The sequence below is a fragment of the Paroedura picta genome, chromosome 3, assembly GCF_049243985.1.
Source record: "Paroedura picta isolate Pp20150507F chromosome 3, Ppicta_v3.0, whole genome shotgun sequence".
Classification (NCBI taxonomy): Eukaryota; Metazoa; Chordata; class Lepidosauria; order Squamata; family Gekkonidae; genus Paroedura; species Paroedura picta.
In genome coordinates, this window is record NC_135371.1 from 43,910,946 (window position 1) to 43,929,756 (window position 18,811).

The 18,811-nt window shown below is 42.0% G+C and overlaps 1 protein-coding gene across 22 annotated transcripts in view; it reads right to left on the bottom strand.

Moving 5' to 3' along the window:
* Positions 1-18,811, bottom strand: part of SLMAP (sarcolemma associated protein) — a 120,895-nt gene that overhangs the window by 13,440 nt on the left and 88,644 nt on the right. For 9 of the 22 annotated variants that reach the window (XM_077325461.1, XM_077325459.1, XM_077325452.1 and 6 more), the window contains 7 exons: positions 15,118-15,198; positions 14,848-14,907; positions 13,618-13,743; positions 13,069-13,143; positions 6,671-6,991; positions 4,534-4,651; positions 245-416 (listed from right to left, as the gene is read on the bottom strand). In XM_077325461.1, the coding sequence (XP_077181576.1) occupies positions 245-416; positions 4,534-4,651; positions 6,671-6,991; positions 13,069-13,143; positions 13,618-13,743; positions 14,848-14,907; positions 15,118-15,198 (953 nt within the window). The remainder of the gene's footprint in view (positions 1-244; positions 417-4,533; positions 4,652-6,670; positions 6,992-13,068; positions 13,144-13,617; positions 13,744-14,847; positions 14,908-15,117; positions 15,199-18,811) is intronic. The other 13 variants (XM_077325465.1, XM_077325456.1, XM_077325454.1 and 10 more) reach the window with 2 other exon arrangements.

Sequence of the window (18,811 nt, forward strand, 5' to 3'; positions counted from 1 at the left end):
GATGAGGGAATTTCTCCCTCCAGTATCTCAGCAACGGTAGCTTTCTACCCTTCCCCCCCAAACTTTTGCAACTCCAACAGCAATTTGACCCAGAATGTGGGAACAGTTGTTCGGACTGATCCCAAAGGTGTCAAAACATCCCACTGGATTTCCAGAGCTAATGGTTCTTGAAATAATTTTGGTCTAGAAGAACTTTTAGGAATTCAAATACCATATAAGTGAAACAAACTTCGCTGATACATACGTCTTTCTGAGCATCCTTGGCTTGCTTTTCTGCTTCATTAAGAAGAGTTTTTAGACTAACTGCATCTCGTTGATGTTGTTCTTTCAGAGATCCCATTTTATTTTCCAGCTCTTTCCGGGTCAGCTCAAGAACACTTAGATCACTGGTAAGTGCTAAACTCTGCTGCTGAGAGCTGCAATATACACAAAAATAAAATACTTGGATAATGTGGCATGATTTAAAAAATTAATTCATTTGGAATGATGGATTCCAATTCCCGCCCAATCCAAAACCACATAACACTGGTACAATCTGTACAATTTTACAACTAAAGACAACAATAATGCATTGGCATACTGCATGTAAAAATATTCCACAAAGGATTTACAGTTTGTTATTGGAAGCCCAAGCAGATCTTTTTATTTACCTCACAGCCCCACCTGTCATTGTTAGCAACATTTAAGAAAATTAATTCAGCAGAAAGCCAGGGAAAGAAGCTGTAGCAGGTATTCCCACCATTTGGTGAATATCCTGGTACTGCCTACTATTACTATTTAAACAGTATTTCCATAGCTGAAAAAAAGGATATGAACTAAATGTAAAGAGATCAAAATACTGTACTTATTGTGATGGTTTCTTCTCAACTGTGGAATGGAAAGTATCCTGAAACTAATTATGCTCTCTCCTTGCTCTGCAGGCAGGGCTCTGCAAATAATTTTTGCAGTGCTTCTACTTCCAGCTAGGGGGTAAGCCCCAATTCTGCTTGCCAAGCTTCTAGTTGAGATGAATTCTTTTTTTTGAGGAAAACACTGTCTCTTGAAAGGTTCTCATTCCTCTTCCAGAACTCTTCCTTCCCTGCAGGAGTGAGGAAACACCTTCCATTCCACTGATGAGAACAAATCCTCATGGTTAAGTCCAATGTTTGGTTTTCCAGTTGGAGGAAGGTATCCTGAAATGGGATGCTGAAAAACTGTCATCCACGATGGGTAGCTTACAAAGCACTGGAGGAATTACTGGAGGACAGAAATCCTATTGCTGGTGGAGGCTGATGTTTTACTAAACACCTCCTCACGCAACCATAGAAGTCTCTATCAGACTGCAGCATTTGAATCTGAATGATAAGAATCTAAAAGGCCAGAGGGGGCAGTGTGGAGCTGCCTGTAGCTCATGGAGAAGGTGGAGGATTTTGTACATTTTTGCACCTAGAGGAACTCCTAGACACTGTAGAACTGTGCCAGGGATCTGGAGACCAAGAGTCAGCGTGAGCAGATAAATGCATACAATAGGCCCTAGAACGCCTTTTGAATGTTGTGAGGCAAAACACTTCTGATTCCTGCCAAGGGTTAATATGTATAGTCAAGGGCTTAGGCTATCTTGCAGGTGTTACTAATTGGACCTCTCTGCCTCTATGGCCCTTATCATCTTCAAGGCAAAAGTAAGGAATGGAATTATTGGCTCATCATGAAAGCAGGATGGGAGGGGGAGAAAAATGGATGATGACGTAATTTTCCATGGAGTTCCAGCAAAAACATTTCTTGATTGGGTTGTCATCATCACTTGGCCAGAAAACTATAATTGGGCTGAAAGCCTTGAGGAAAAAACTACCTTGGATTCTAGTGAATTAAAGCTCTGACTCTGATATTGTCAATGTTACTGTTCCTGTTAAAATATTGTTCTGGTTGATACGTTACGTTTTGTTATATTTGTTATAATGTTCTATGTAATTACTCTATGACATTCTATGTAAATCGCCCAGAGCCGTATGGAAGGGTGATATAAAAATATTAGGTAGGTAGGTAGACACAAACAGATATGCTGAGATTGCAATGAACAGTAATCGATGCTTGAGCTGTAGACTTTGACTCTTAGACTGTAAGACTGTGGCATCTAATACAGGTTTTCAAAAATGTTAAAGCTAGCTTTTCTTGGTGTTATTTTTACAATGTGATTTTAGAGTTGCCTAGAAACAAATTTACTAAAACTTTTTTTTTTATTTATTTTGCACACTAGCACTGGGGACCCATGGGATTCAGGTCTGGACTCTTTAGGAAATCTTTTGGAGCAAGGACAAGAAGAAATAATGTTGTGGCCCCTATGTCTGCATTTTTGTTTATCCTCTTAAAGAGACAATAGAATGCATTCCCCACCGCTGCCTGCTTTACAATCAAACACACTCCAAACTTATTCACCCACTAGCTGACATGTAGAGTGGATTAGGGAACTTGTTATCCTTAACAGCCTTGTTAGTGGTTCAGGAGCAAATATTGGTGTACAGGGACACCCCACTGAAAATGTTGGAGGGGAGGATAAAGGGGAACTAATCCATGGGAATGCTGAAGCTTTTCATGGTTCCTTTGCAGGTTACTCATTTTGCAAGAAGTAGCCACCAATGATTATGAGCTCTGAAGCATCAAAATTTCTCCAGCCTCCTTGGGTTGCACTAGAACAGCTCACCTTTGAATCAAAAGAGTTGACCATTTGCCCCAACTAAGTTTCCTCCTAAACTACCATTGTGATGGTGGCAATCTGAAAAGCTTCCACTCCAAGTGAGGCCTTGGCGGCCTCTTTTGACGGTTGCACTGGCTTTGCCCATGACCTGGGCAGCTTGCATGGGCACAGTATTTGCTCTAGAACTGATTGCTTTGGTAGCCTGCAGCTCAGCTGGTATGATGATCTGTGCTGCAGAGGTGCCAGAGCGGGTAACTGCCAATGCCTGAGGATTTTCTGGAGTGTTTTAGCATATTGTCACTATTCTTTTCTTCATTAGCCTAAACATCTCTCTCTCTTTTCTTTTTCTTTTGGCAAGCTGTGCATATTCTTCTGATGCACAGTGAGGCAGGGCATGGACTGGAGCCTACCGAACAAGCAGAAGGCATAACTTCAGGGTACTTCCCTCCATTGTCTGGGAAGAGCACTGTCCAACATGTATAGCAATCCAGAAAACTACATTTAGATACAGCAAAAGTCTCTCAAGACTTCCCAAAGCAGTTTGTCATGCCAGGCAGGCAGTTCCAGAAAGGTAACCAAGTTTTTTTCTATACTCAATGAGCATTAAATCATATAAAAAAATTGTTTTTAGTGATCTGGAAAACATACTACAATGTATCCCAAATATAAGCATATTGCCCCTGAAGTGCTTGCAGTATTAATTCTGCTGGATGTATTATACATTAAAGGTAAGCAAATATCAAATAACACCTTTAAATCCTACTATTGGCCCGTTCGAGTAGCATAAATGAGTAATTTGATTTAAAAATATATTACCCTCCTTTTCTCATTATTCCTCTCATTATTCCTCCATTACAGAAACAAGTCCTATTCAGTCCTATTTGATCGTTTTCTCAATTATGGAAGTAGAGAAGTGGGGAGAGAGGAAATTCCCCAGCTTTCATGGAATGTCAAAATTCCTAAAAAGTATTTACTAAAGGTTTTCACCTACTATTTGCTATCTGTTTTATGGGTCTTCATTAGACTGTGGTATTTATAGCAGAATGGGTGTTTTCCAGAGCTGAAGGACCCTTGTTTGAATCAACACTGAAACCATTGATATGAATCCAGTGCTCACAATTCTGGATTATGGTCCTATTTTAAACTGCTTTATAAGCAGTGCTAGGCAGGGATGAGCACAAACCACAAAAATGTAGTTTGGTTTGTGAGTAAACCATGAACCCAGTTGGCTTGCATAAGAACCAAGGTTGTGAGGTTTGTGCCCTTAACAGCTGAGCTGTTTAAAGGGTCTTTCTTCATCATCTAGCCCCAGTGGCTGGCTGCTGAAGAAAGACCCTTTAAACAGATGAGCACACTCAGCAGCCTGCCTCCACCACTCTGCTGAGCTATAGAGGCAACCTGCTCAGCATGGCTCAGCTGTTTAAAGGGCTTTCTCAGGCAGCTAGCCCACCATTCACTTCCATTCAGCTGTTTAAAAGGGGGTGTTGAGCTCCAAATTCCACTCAAGAAAGCCCCTTTGAACAGTTGAGTCATGCAAAGCAAATTACTCCCATGACTCATTTGTTTAAAGAGGCTTTCTTTGACAATCATTTCCAAGTTCGGAGCATTAAACCCTTGCTTTCTGATCCCCACAACGTTTTGCAGGGAGCAGAAAACAGTGGTTTAAAGGCTTCCCAGTTCATGGGGGTTAAATAGTATCGCATAACCTGCTATGAAAAGTGTACCAAAGATAGAAATTCTTTGCGTTCATTAAAGGAAAACCTTTTTCTTTTATTCTATTTAATTAGCACCTAATAAGATATGACCCTGCTTCATCAGTTCAGTGCTTACAGAGTTCCCCCATTACATTCACCAGTACTTACTTATGAAGCTCCTTCTCTTGCCTCTGAAGTTCACATTCAAGCAAAGAATTTTCCTTCTTTAATGAAACACATTCGGCTTCTAGAACAGTCCACTCTCTTCTCAATTTCTCAAGTTCACCTACAAGCAATGGGAAAATGCACTGTTACTCATTGAGGTAGATCAAGAAAATAGTTGCCCTTTAATTGTCCTCAAATAATGCCTTCAGGTAGGTCTTCAGATTTTCTGAAATGTAATCAGATTGACACTTATATCTGTTTTATGCCTTTAAAAAACCAACAACCTTGAATCATGCTTCATAGCGATGAAAGTAAGAAATCCACTACCGAAAGGAGTCTGATGAGCACTAAGTGTGGCCTGTGAAGTATGGATTGTGGAAACCACAATCAGCATTCTTTTAATAGGGAGAGAGGGAAGAGAAAAGTGGTTTCCTTGAACCCCTAATATCCTGAACCCCTGATATCCTGATGAAGATATTAGGTCGCATGAGACACATATCCCCCAACTTTAGACACATCTTCCAGACAGTCTAGGATGCACTTAAGATTTAAGGACCTACTCCAAAGCAACAAGAGGTCTGACACAAGTTTAGACATAGGACTAGAAGAAAAGTAATCTAAATTCATCATCATCCTTCCCCCCCCCCCTAAATATGATGGTAAAATTAAAGTTGAGGGAGTCAGGCCAGTTTTCATACCCGCAAACTCTCTTGATACTGAATGAAGAGTAGATATATCTGTGTACAGCTGAACCACAATGTTACACTATTGAGAATCAAGGCTAAACAAGCAAGAAGCAGAAGTAGACTGCTATTTCAGTGGTAGTGAAGGGGGAGTTATTTTCACTATTTGTCTCTCCTTCCCCCATGATTTCTTACAAACTCTTGTAAGCAACTGAGAACTATCATCAGGAAAAATAAAACCAACAAGGGCTATTGAGTTGATAAAATACTTTGCGTATGGTAGAGTCAAGTAACATGAGCATATTTTAGAAAACGCTATCAGTTCAGCTGAGTCCAAACGAAGTAATTTCATTTTGGGGATTCAGTGAGAACAGGTCAGATGTACACAGGCACGAGATCAGAGACATTCAGAAGTAATTAACACAGAACAGATAATGCCGTATGTGTTAACGTACATATATGCAGTACCAATTACTATACTGTTGATACAGTAATTGTATTCGTACAATACCATAATACAGTGGTCCCCAACCTGCGGGCCGCGGCCCGGCGCCGGGCCGCAAAGGCCATGGTGCCGGGCCGCGGCTCCCTCTCCCCGCCCCCCCCCCGCAGTAAAAAACTTCCCAGGCCGCGAGCTTGCGGCCCGGGAAGCTTCTTACTGCGGGAGGGCGGGGAGAGGGAATCAGGGCCGGGCCGCAGGCTGGGGACCACTGCCATAATACATTTAGCTGCATATCTTATTGTTAATTAGTATTTTTGTATATTTTTATTAAAAGGATATATGTTTGGGAGTTAATTATGTAAATATGTTTGTTGGTTCTGCTTTAAAAGGCTTTTAGCTAAGGGTTGCTTTGCTTGCTCTTGTTTCTTTGCCTATTCTTTGCCCTTGAAAAAGCATGAAATCCCAACCGCCCCCTCTAGGAAACAACAGAAGCTGGCTGGGGACATTTTGTTTATTGTCCCATAGAACTGGACCTCTTGGTTTAATTCACTTGAAACTCAGGGATTAATTAAAGGACAGAAAGAAGCAGCTGTGCTGCATTTTTTTTGAATTTTCTCAAAAACAAGCTCTTTAACTGTCCAGAAAGATTCTCCTATAAAATAATGGAGCTGAAAAATGCTAGAATCCTGACAAAAACCTAGATCCAATTACCAAACCATTAGAATAAGGAATATCAATTTTTTCAGCTCCCTGACATCCGAATCCCCTGTACCTAGCAGGGACCAGCTTTCACTGCAGACAGGCATTTTTCAACACCCTGAGATACAACATGAGTGGATAACAAAAGTCCCCTATCTTCCATGCCAATGCAATAGGGCGAGTGATGAACATTTCTAGGTCTTCTGCGTATGAATTACCCTCTCCTTGGCTTGGATTACACAACCATAAAAAACACCAACAAAATAATGAAAGATAGAACACAACACATTTTAGCTTCCATGAATACAAGCCAAACCTTGTAGCCGAACCGCTTCCTCTTTCTGCTGATCCTCACACTGCTGGCATCGTAGCTGAAAATTGGCTTGCAGTTTAACTATCTCTTTTTCATATTCTGAAGCCTCGCTGCGCCACCGGTCAAGCTCAGCCCTCACTTTCTGAAGCTCTTCTTGTAAAGCAGCCACATCTGTGTCCCTTTCTGATGCAGCCTTTTCAGCCACTTGCTGCAATAACAGAATCTCACTCTGAGCATTAAGCAATTCATTTCTAGCAGTGGAAATGCCACTCTCCTTGTCCTCTCGAAGATGATCGATATCTTCCTGTAGCCTTCGCAACTGAGCTGTAAATATTGACAGAAAATTAGGTTTTCTTAAGTTGTAAAGTAGGCAAATTCATGTTAGTCAAATATACCTCTATAGAGCAGACAGTGCTTGAACTTTTAAAGCTTACATTTAAAAAATCTGCATGGCAACAAAATGACTGAATGCCATCTTCATCTCACCAATTCTAAATTAGACTCAGTTTTGTTTTCTGAATACAAACACATGGAAAATAAAGTCCAATAATTTTTGGCATAGATACCAATTATCATAAAATTGGAAAACATTTGTTCTGGCATCTTTCTCTTTTGGGGATTGTTGGTGTCATCAGATCTATTTTCTTGAGTACTGATCAAACTATGTTCCACCAACTGATTATTGCTGCCTGTATATACATGTGAGGATACAAAAGAAAGGTGTCTCCATATACAACGTTAATTATAATGTTTCCCTTTGTGTAGCCCTGTGCACAGCAGCAGATAAGTATTTGCCCTCCAAAGTAACCCTCTCTTTGCGGTAGTCTTTCAGGAATGAATGAACTAGAATAAATGTCAGGATATAATATAAATCTCTGAAGTTGCCAAATGCTCCCACTCTTACAATCTAGTTTGGAACCCTACTACAGGTGCTGTCAATAAAAACTGTTATCTACTAGAAAGCTTCTTCAAACACTGGCTTCTGTGCTGTAGAGATCTCTTTTAGAACCAGTGTGGTGTAGTGGTTAAAGAGCAGTGGACTTTCATCTGGAGAACTGGATTTGATTTCCTCCTCCACATCTGGGTAACCTTGGGCTAGTCAAAGTTCTCTTAGTGCTGTTCTCACAGAGCAGTTCTCTTAGAGTTCTCTCAGCCTCACCTACCTCACAGGGTGTGTGTTATGTGGAAAGAAAGGGAAAGGTATTTGTGTTAAGGGAAAGGTATTTGTGTTATGGGGAAAGAAAGGGAAAGGTATTTGTAAGCCACTTTGGGACTTCTTTGGGTAGTGAAAGGAAGGGTATAAAACTCCAGCTCTTCTGGAGATGGAGAGGCAGACAATAAATCCCATGTTTTACATGGCTTCGAATAATTTTAAACTGGTTTTAACTGTTTTATTGTCGACTGTAATGTTTTTGATAATTGTACATTGTGAGTTGCCCTGATTCGGCAATACCGAAAGGTATAGAAAGCTAATCATAAATAAAATAAATTAAATAAAAGGCACACGTCTGCAGGCACACGTCTACAATATTATTGCTGGCTTTAATACGTTAAAATATTACTGTTTTGATTATACGAACTCTTAGCCATTTAGAGGACCATCTACTTTAAACCAGAAATATAGTAATGACAGCTGAAAACGTGCCAATACTCCAGATTATTTTGTTTGCTCAGGAATAACTGTGAGAACGGTTTGTGGTCTTTGTCACAAAACTGAAAGGCAATTTGCTTCAGCTAATAAAATTTTGCAGAATTTCATGTATTACTGTGTTCCTCATTACAAGAATAAAACTTCTATTTTAATGACTAAATCCAATAAACGCAAACATGCTAATTGTTTGTCCAAGGACCAGGCCATTTGTAGAACTTCAACTTTTACTGTTTAATTAAGAAAATATTTCAGTACTTGTAAAATGGAAACACGTAATTAATACTTTGTAGAAGTAATAGAATTAATCACACAAAGTGCTAAATCTGTGCTTTCCTTTGACATGACATTTCAAACCAGCACGACCAACTGGTCTGTCAAATAGCACCTGCTGTTTCCAAGATTATACAACCTAAGTTTTATATGTTAGTTTTACCCCAATCAAAAAATGTTTTCTCAAGAACAAGAGAAAGATGGGTAATGTTTTCAGTTAATTGAAGATCACCAGAAACATATTACTACTTCCTCAATTGCCAAGGCTTTTGAGGAGGTATGATGGCAGGCATCGGGGGGGGGCGGTAGACTGGGGAGCTGCTATTTTATTTTAGGTTTTAGCAGGGGGTGTTCAAAACGATTATTGCAAGTGATCTTGTACCATGAGGGAAGATGAAATACAAAAATATTAATTAATTCAAAGAAAACCAACAATTTGATCCAATCAAATTAATTAGTATAATCCTATCTCACTCATTCTTCTTACATATACACATCTTTCAAACTGCAGAGCTGTACTGAAGAACTGTTACTACCTGTCCCTGCTCCACTGATATGCTTTCTATGAGGAAGGGAAGGTGATTGTAAGCGGGTATAAAAATCAACCCTTATTCTACCATCACACTGCTTATTAAATATCTCATCCTATTGTATGAACAGATTTACACTGTGCACTATGCCTTGACTGTCAATAAAACAGGCTGATAATAAGTAAGTAAGTTAGTAAATCTGGTTTAGCATAAACTTTTCCTATATATTTGCACACCACTATGGCCTCTTATGCACGGCTGCTGAAACGGCGGCATGGAGAACGTGGAGGAGGAAGAAGCTAAGCAAACTGCTTACGCATGGGACAGAACGCAACGGCGGCAAAACCCAGAGTATCCAATTATGCACGTAGCTACTCCGGAGCCGCTTCTGGTTGTACCCTGGTCCCGGGAAGCTCCACTTTCTTCCGCATCTCGCTAACACAGCTTTTTCGGCGGCATACGTTGACTCTGCGCCTGGTTGCCGCCTGCGGCATGCATAATTGGTGATTTTAGCCGCCGCCATTCCACCACGAATGCGGACCTTCCACTCCGTACAGAATGGACCTATATGCTAACATTTTGTTGTTCTAATACCGGTTCGTATTCTACTCCAGCAAGATGACAGGATATATGTTGTCTTTTCCCCTTATGCTTTGATACTTTCTTTTTTTAACATGTGTGTTTAACTTTGGGTTTTTTTCAATGACACAATGCGTTTGGTTTTAATGGATTTTAAGATACATTTTTGTAATGTTTATTTTATTTGTTAGTCATCTGGCGGCCTTGATGAGGGCAGAAATACAGGGTATGAATGTTGTAAATAAAAATAAGCATATAGGTGAAAATCATCATCTGCCTATCTGAAATTATAAGGAAGTTGGGCAGCAGTGAGATTAGCTGGCAACAAGAAGGGGTTTGAAAACCATTGCCTTAGAAAGGAGTAGGAATTCCCAATGCTATTACCTCATGCTAACCCAGTCTCCTGAACAGCTGCAACTCTCTTTTTAAAGCAGCAGTTCTTCTTTGCTTTAGCAACAGCTGATCTCTCACAACTAATCAAAAGCAACTGCTGCCAGAGCAAATTAAAAACTGCTGCTCCTGCAGCAGAGGGAGGGATGCATATATTCATAATCTTTGTTGTTTGCCTGCTCATTCCCCATTGTTACTAAAGAAGCTTCCAAACTCCTATTTAATTTTATGTTGCTCTTCGAACTTCAATAAAACTATTGATTAAAAAAGACACCCACAATTTTCTGAAATGGAACATTCAGGAAATGGGGCATCTCCTATTTCTTTTTCATGAGGGAAAGGCGGTGGTATGCCATTCCACAAAGTATCTTTCTATTATCTTACAGCAGGGGTAGTCAAACTGTGGCCCTCCAGATGTTCATGGACTACAATTCCCATGAGCCCCTGCCAGCAAATGCTGACAGGGGATCATGGGGAGTGTAGTCCATGGACATCTGGAGGGCCACAGTTTGACTACCCCTGCCTTATAGTGATCTGAACACTGGTGGATGAGTTCCACACACACACATATACACAACAAGCAGAAGATTCCTTCATCCATATGCTTCTCATCACAAGAGCAATGTGCTAACATTTATGCGAGTGGAACTGATTAAGAATTATGGAAAGGAAATTGGACTTGTTACATCGTCATAAAGACACAGAGACTGAAAAGGGTCTAAAGCAGACCTATCAAAGTGATAAAGTGCAAGAAATATAGGACACATTACAAAGTGAAGTCTACATGGAAAGCTTAAAAGAGGCGAGATTTCAGCTGCAGACATCCCTGAATACTTAGACAGAGAGTTGGTGGTGTTTTCTGAAAACTGTATGTTTTTAGCTTTCCAATCCAGTGAAACCTAAAGTAAGTTCAGTTCAACAAAGGTAGACCACTACATAAATGGCATAAATCTCTATATGGTTTTCATTATACTCCACTGTAAATCTGTTTTTTTTAAAAACTAAAATTGTTTTAAGTCTTACATTTCAGCCAGTATTTTCAGTTCTGGCACAAAGACACATTAAAAAAGTAATAAATACACAAACATTCCTTCATACAGTAACAAACAATACATTATTATTATTACTAGTGAATAAGCCCGTGGCAGTCTTAATGCAGCGGGCGCTAGCGGGTCTTCAAAGTGAGCGGGGCCGGTGCGGCCGTGGGGCGGGGTGGAGTGGCGGCGCGCGGCTGGTGCAGGCCCCGGTAGTCGGCGGGGCTGATGGGGCCTGGTGCGGCACGGCTCAGCTCGTCGGCTCCAGGAGCGGCGCGGGTGATGTGGGGGTGTGTAGAGGGTTGTGCCGATGCAGGCGCGGCAAGGAGGCGAGGCCGCATCGTAGCAGCGCGTCTGCAACCTACCGTGGGGGAGCCGATGTGGACGTGGCGCAGCTCGGCGTGGCTCGGTGTGGCTGGGTGCGGCTCATCGCCCCCCCGTGGCGCGGGCGAGCTGGGGCCGTGTGGAGCATTGTTGGCAGGCGGCGGCGAGGAGGCGAGGCCACTGCGTGGCGACGAGGCGTTGCAGAGGCAAGTCAAGCAATGGCGGCAGGCGGGCGGGTGGCCGCGGGCGAGGCCTCCCGATTAGTCAGTCTGGCACCAAGGGACCAATTGGGAGCCGTGCTGTGCACGGCTCGCAATTGGTCCCTTGGTGCCGGACTGACAATCGAAGTGCCCAATCGACAGGCACTTTGCGCCTGCCGATTGGGCCCCCCGATTGTCAGTCCGGGGGAAGGGTCCTATGGACACCCTTCCTCATCACGGACAGGGCCCACCTTTGGTGCCCTTAACGAATTATTTAATCTGCTCCGCTCGGAGCGGTTAAAGATTAGAAGAACATTTGTTTTTTATACCCTGTTTTCACTACCTGAAAGCATTTCAAAGCAGCTTGCAATTGCCTTCCCTCACAACAGATACCCTGTGAGGTAGTTGGGACTGTGAGAGCTCTGTGACTGACTCAAAGTCACTCAGCTAGCTATGCCTATTATCAGCTTTAAACTGAAGCATGACTTTCTCCTGACGATGTCTAGCATACAAAACTGACACCTGATTCTATTTGTTATTTATACTAGCTGAGCAGCGTTATCCGCATTGCCTTGATGTGGATGTTTCATGTCTTGTTCAAAGAAGTCTCAAAGCAGCTTACAATCACCTTCCCTCTCTTTCCTCACAACAGACACCCTGTAAGGTAGATGAGGCTGAGAGAGCTCTGAGAGAATTGTAACTGGCCCAAGGTTATCCAAGGTCATTTTTTGTTTTTCTTTTCTGATTTTTGATTCTTATCTGCCTGAGTGTGTGCAGCTCTTTGTTTTCTTCTTCTTCTAAGGTAGGTGGAATCATTACAGGGATGTGTAATATTTACTAACACTATTTTATTTCAACTTAAAATTTCATGGGCATCAAGAGATATGAAGTCTAGTTAAGGTAACAAAAAATTGCTTTTACTTTCTGTACTGTTTTACTATAAACTCAACTTGTATAGGAGTCGAATAAAACTGGTTTTCCATTTTTCCTTTCTTCCTGAGACAGTCTAAATTATTTTTTCTCACTAGCATGCTGCCCAAAGCACAGTGTACCAACTAAACAAGAAAAAAAGGGTTAAGATCCCTTCTCCTCTCTAAAACATGAGCACAGACTAAATTCATCACTGTTTCATTATTTCAGTCATTTTTTAGCCCACCACTATCTGAAGACTCCTCACCCCATAAAACAGAGCAAAGACATAAGATTGGCGGCATAATCCCCACTCCACCCCACAGCTAACCATCACCAGGATGGAGTAAGCAAGGTGTTACTGCGTAGCCTGAGGAGGGACCTCATTGTTTCCAGCCCTGTATACATTTAGTCTTGTACAACCTGATAATTCTTATACTAAGGCAGTGTCACAATTTGTATTGTTATTCCTCATTACCTGCATCTTTTTCATAAATTTGGAAGGGTTTTATACCTTGGAGAATTTGGATTTGCTTGGTGGACTCCTCAACTTGTAATCTATAAGCTTTTCTCTCTTCTTCCAAAAGAGCTGTTTGTAAAAGGTATACATATTATTATATATATAAATTTTAAATGCATATTGTTTATCATTATGTAGCTTAAATGATTAGAAATTAGTTTTTGAAAAAAATTATTTCCATCTTTAGTAAACATGAGTCAATATAAGTAAATTAACATATTCAATTGATTAAATTACACTGCTAGTAGTTAATTATTTTATTTAATTTTTTTACTCAACATTTCTCTCTGCCACTCTTCAGTGCATCCTTGACATCTTCATGCTACAGAAAGGCAGCAAGAAAATGAAGCTGACTGTAGACCCTTTCCAGTCCTTAAATTCTCAACATTTGACTTTTTGCCTTCATTATACAGAAGGCACTCTGCATACATTTTATTCAGAATGATCAGATTAGATCTGTATTGCCATTTAAAACTGTCACTGAAGTGGTTGGGCCTAGGTTTTCCAAGGTAAGCTGCATATTCAAAGGGAACTTGATCTCACCTTGCAGTTCAAAGCATTTTTGTTTACTTGTTCTAGCTAGCTCTTGGGCTTCAACCAGTTCCTTGTGCAGCTGCTGAATTTCTTGTTTAGCCTCAGTTTCTGATTGTGCACCCTGCAATTCATCTGCTAAAAGAACATTTTTCTTTAAAGCATCAATTTTAGCAATCGCCCAAGTTTCCTACTACACTCTACAAAAATAGAAATTTGAGAATCATGCAAAATTAGTGACCTATATGTCACTGAATTAGACAAAAGTTACGTGATAAATTAGAACACTGTTAGGAAGTAAAATATTCACACACTGAAGTCCAGCCTACAGAAATAAACTCATTTGGAATCATGTAGGTAGATAATTCAAATATATTCTAAACTGCTAAAGTGTCAAATACTAGCCATTCTTCATTTATTTGGACAAAATAGTTTGAACACTACACATTTTTCTTTTCAGACCCTTAATTTTATTTTCCCCCTGAACTATGTTATTCAAAAATGAATGTTCAGCATGCCAGAAGTCTCACAGCAGCCAAGGCAAGACCTTAAGCAATTAAGGGGAAAGTGGATAAATGGAATTACAAAGGAAATGCATCTATAGCTTATTTCTATGAATGTTTATTCAGTTCTGTGACCCCCAGTTCCAGGTTAAAAGTAAATTAGTATGAACAGGTATTGAATACTGGTAAGAAAATGACTGAAGTGGTACCCCCTAATCCCCCGTTGGAAGATACTAATATCAAACTAGTATAAAACTGAAGTTGAGTTCATGCTTTCCTAGGCTTTATTTTCAAGTAAATATGCATTGGACTCTCACAGGAGACTTGATAGTGGAACAAACTGCTTTCAATGCTCTGCAAAATTTCAAATACAAATTTCCTGTGAATTAAATAAGGTTGCTATTTCAGACCTATTTTTACAATTCTCTGCAGCCTCGCTGCAGCCTTCAAAGAAGAGGTCTGCTTAGTGTCCTTGTATGTTTTCTGAGGAATCAGACAGATATCCATTAATTTCATTTGTTGCCTGATCTCCAAGAATATAATTTTGAAGTGAAAAAGACATCTGGGCTGAGCAACTCAAGATTACATTCCCAGCAAGTAAAAAGATACTGCTTAGAAAAATATACCAGCATGCTTTTTCCAGCAATAAGCTGGCAGAAAATGTATGAGAAATCATTTCTGACTGATCTAAAAGCAGATTTAATAATCACCGTATTAAAAATTTAAGAACACAATTCACCTTTTAAGAGAGCTACTTTAGCAATAGGCTCATTTAGTTCATGGTCATCCATCTGAGCATCTAAAGAGAAAGACAAATTATTTTTTAAATTATTTGAATATATTAGACAAGTATAAAATTCAGCATAGTGGAGCAGCAACATACACATGCTACACCCCATGAACGACAATATAGGCTGTATCACAGTTTTATGTCACGTCAAAAGTAAATAGCCTTTTCTTTAAAAGTCTTCCTCAGTACACTTGAATGAAATGATGCCCCCAAACATACCTGTAGTGTCGTCACTACTTTTCTCTTTGCTTGGGCTAAGAGTATCAGATAGATCAGCTTCTTTTGCTTTTGCCTGATTTTCTGTAAAACACAAACAGTTGTTTTGCTAAGGTACTTTAAGCATCAATGCAATTTTGCGCTGTAGAAGCAGAGGACAAGACTAAAATCACACTTGTTAAAATCAATGTTTTTCTATGTCTTTGCAATCCTGTTCCCAACTGGATTAAATATCCTCAGGTCACATATTTAATACTAAACAATCCAACACAGGATGTTGTTGCCTCATGCATAGTTTAGCCTTTTGTTGAAAATTGTACTCTGGCCAGCTGGAACCCTGTGTAAAGTTAGTTGTTTTGTTCACTAATTCCAGGAGCAAATCAGGAGACACACACAGAAAACCATTTCCAGAACAATGGAGATATTGTAACATGCTAGACAGAAAAGTGCTTTTAGGAATAAACACTACGTTGTAGCACATTGGATAAAGGGGGAAAAACAGCTGAAGAATATTATTAATTAATTAATTAGGTTAGTCAGTTAGTTATTTGATTTGATTTCTATACCACCCTTCCATATGGCTCAGGGTGGTTTACATAACAACATCACAGGGGGATACAACATACAACATGGTGAAATACAACAATAACAATTGAACAGTTATTCTAAACAACACATTCAGTGATCCCAAAAACAACAATATAACAAGAACAGAAACTTAGCTAAACCCCCTAGAGAAGTCAGACTGCTTCAGGCCATGGAGGGGATGTCTGAGGGGGGGACCTGTGGTCTGTCTCAGGCAAATGCCTGGTGGAGGAACTCCTTTTTGCAGGCCCTGCAGAACTGTGGGAGTTCGGGCAGGGTCTTGATCTCTTCATGGAGCTCGTTCCACCAGGTGGGGGCCAGGATGAAAAAAGCTCTGGCCCTCGTTGAGGACCGACGTGCTTCTTTGGGGCCAGGGATCACCAGCCAGTTGGCAGTGGTGGAGCGTAATGCTCTTTTGGGGGTATAAGCAGAGAGACGATCTCTCAGGTGCACTGGGCCCAGACCACGTATGGCCTTGAAGGTAAGAACCAAAACCTTAAGCCTGATCCGGAATTCAATTGGGAGTCAGTTGAGTTGTTGAAGTATAGGTTGGATATGAAATCTCCACGGTGTGTTGGTGAGAATCCTGGCCGCTGCGTTTTGCACTAATTGCAGTTTCCGGGTGAAGGATAAGGGTAGACCTGCGTAGAGCAAGTTGAAGAAGTCCAGTTTAGAGGTGACTGTTGCGTGGATCACTGTGGCTAGGTATTCTGGTGCCAAGTAGGGCACTAGTAGTTTGGCTTGGTGTAAGTGGTAGAAGGCCAGCCACGCTACTCTTGTGACTGCGCCTCCATGGAGAGGGAGGCGTCGAGGATCACCCCCAGGTTTCTGGCAGAGTGGGCTACTGTTAGACACACTCTGTCCAGGTTGCATAGGCGCACTTCCTTGCTTGGTCCCTTCTTACCCAGCCACAAGACCTCCATCTTTGAAGAGTTGAGCTTCAGATCAGCGGTCCCCAACCTTTCTGAGGCTGGGGACCGGCAGGGCATCAGGCCACGGCTGTTCATCAGGCCGCGCCCCCGCGGGCCGCGCCCCGCGCATCGGGCTGCACCCGCGGGCCATGCCCGCGCATCGGGCCACGCCCGCGGGCCGCGCCCACATGGTTGCCCGGCCCCGATTCCCTCTCCCCGCCCTCCCGCAGTAAGAAGCTTCCCGGGCCGCAAGCTTGTGGCCTGGGAAGTTTTTTACTGCGGGGGGGGGGGCGGGGAGAGGGAGCCGCGGCCCGGCACCATAGCCTTCGCGGCCCCACACCAGGCCGCAGCCCGCAGGTTGGGGACCACTGCTTCAGATGACTCTGCTTGAGCCATTTTGTCACTTCTTCCAGGCATCTGGCTAAGATTGCTGGGGGGGAATCGAGGAGGTCATCCATCAGGAGGAAGAGCTGGGTGTCATCTGCATATTGGTGGCAACCCAGCCCAAACCTCCGTACCAGCTGAGCAAGAGGGCACATGAAGATGTTAAATAAAATAGGAAAGAGGACTGCTCCTTGTGGGACTCCATATGTGAGTTGATGACGGTTGGATACTCTCTCTCCTATTTCAACCCTCTGTCCACGACCCCGGAGGAAGGAGATCATCCATTTGAGAGCTGTCCTCCGTATCCCAGCATCGGCAAGGCGGTGAGCTAGGAGCTCATGATCAACAGTGTCAAATGCTGCTGACAGGTCTAATAGTATAAGCAGCGCTGACCTGCCTTGATCTAGCTGGCGATGGAGGCCATCCGTCAGGGCGACTAGCACCGTTTCCACCCCGTGGCCAGGATGGAAACCCGACTGAAATGGCCAGGCCGGAAACCCAACTGAAATGGTAACAGAGAAGCACATGCTGCCCAGGATGATCGGATAACAGTGGATAGAATATAGGATGACATTAGAAAGAGGCTTACTAAAGTTGCATACTCTGGGTTGGGAGACTTTGGGAGTGGAGCCAGAAGAGGGCACACTTGGGGCAAAAAGGGACCTCAGTGCAGTATAATGCTATGGAGTCCATCCTCCAAAGCAGCCATTTTCTTCAGGGAACTGAGCTCTTTTGCCTGGAGATGAGCTATAATTCCAGGGGACCCCCAGGTCCACTCAGAGGCTGGCATCCCTCCACACATATTACAGAACACAGGGACAAGGGTCACATTTATCTTTATCTCTGTATTAAACTAGCTTCTGTCTGCAGAATGTTTTTTGGGGGTATAGGCGGAGAGATATATATACCATATAAAAGATATAAGCATGAAACTTAAAGAGAACCTGGCCATTAAAATTAAACTGAGCAACATTAATAACTTTTTAAAAGTTGCATTTGTGGAAAATTCTGTTTTCCTACAATCAAGAAGTCTTGATAAACCATAAACATCTGTATTTCATATATAAGTTTCTTTGTATACTAGAACAAAGCCTCAAAAGTTGTCCAAGGTCCTTAGATCTGGCCAAATACAGAGAAAATACAGAGAAATTCTACTCTATACTAGCATTGGATTCGATAAATTCAAAGATTTGATTTAGGTTATAAAGTTACTTTTGTTACAGAAATTTAATCTAGGACATATTCCTTCAGTAATACTTACAACATTGGCCCAAAGCAGAGGCAAATGAGAAGACAGGCCATCTAGTTCTCCAGTGAGTGATCTGACTGAGCTGGCAGAGGTGATACTGCGCTTGGTGCAAGAATCCTCCAGAATGATTATTCTGGAAGACCAGTTTATGATTGCATAGCTTTTTTTGGCCATTGTGGGTCTCACACAGTTTGTGATGGACCCAATTCATGAAAAATAACATACTTTGGAGTTAACTTTTTTTGCCCTAATCTTTGAAACAAAGGTCTAATTTGCGACCTGGAAGTTCAACCTATTCCATGGTCTCAAAAACAACACTTCAAGGTAGGGTTGTCCAATACAGCTGCCAAAGCGGCTGTTCCCGCCCGTCACACCCAGCACCACGGGGGGGGGGGGGGAGGTACAGGCGCCGTCGCACCGGTCAACACACTCACGCAGGCGCAGAGCTCTGCAACTGCGTGCGTACATCAACCAACGCACTGACGCCTCCCCCCCCCCGTGGCGCGGTGCTGGCTGCGACAGGCGGGAACGGCTGCTTTGGCAGCCGAATCACACAACCCTACTTCAA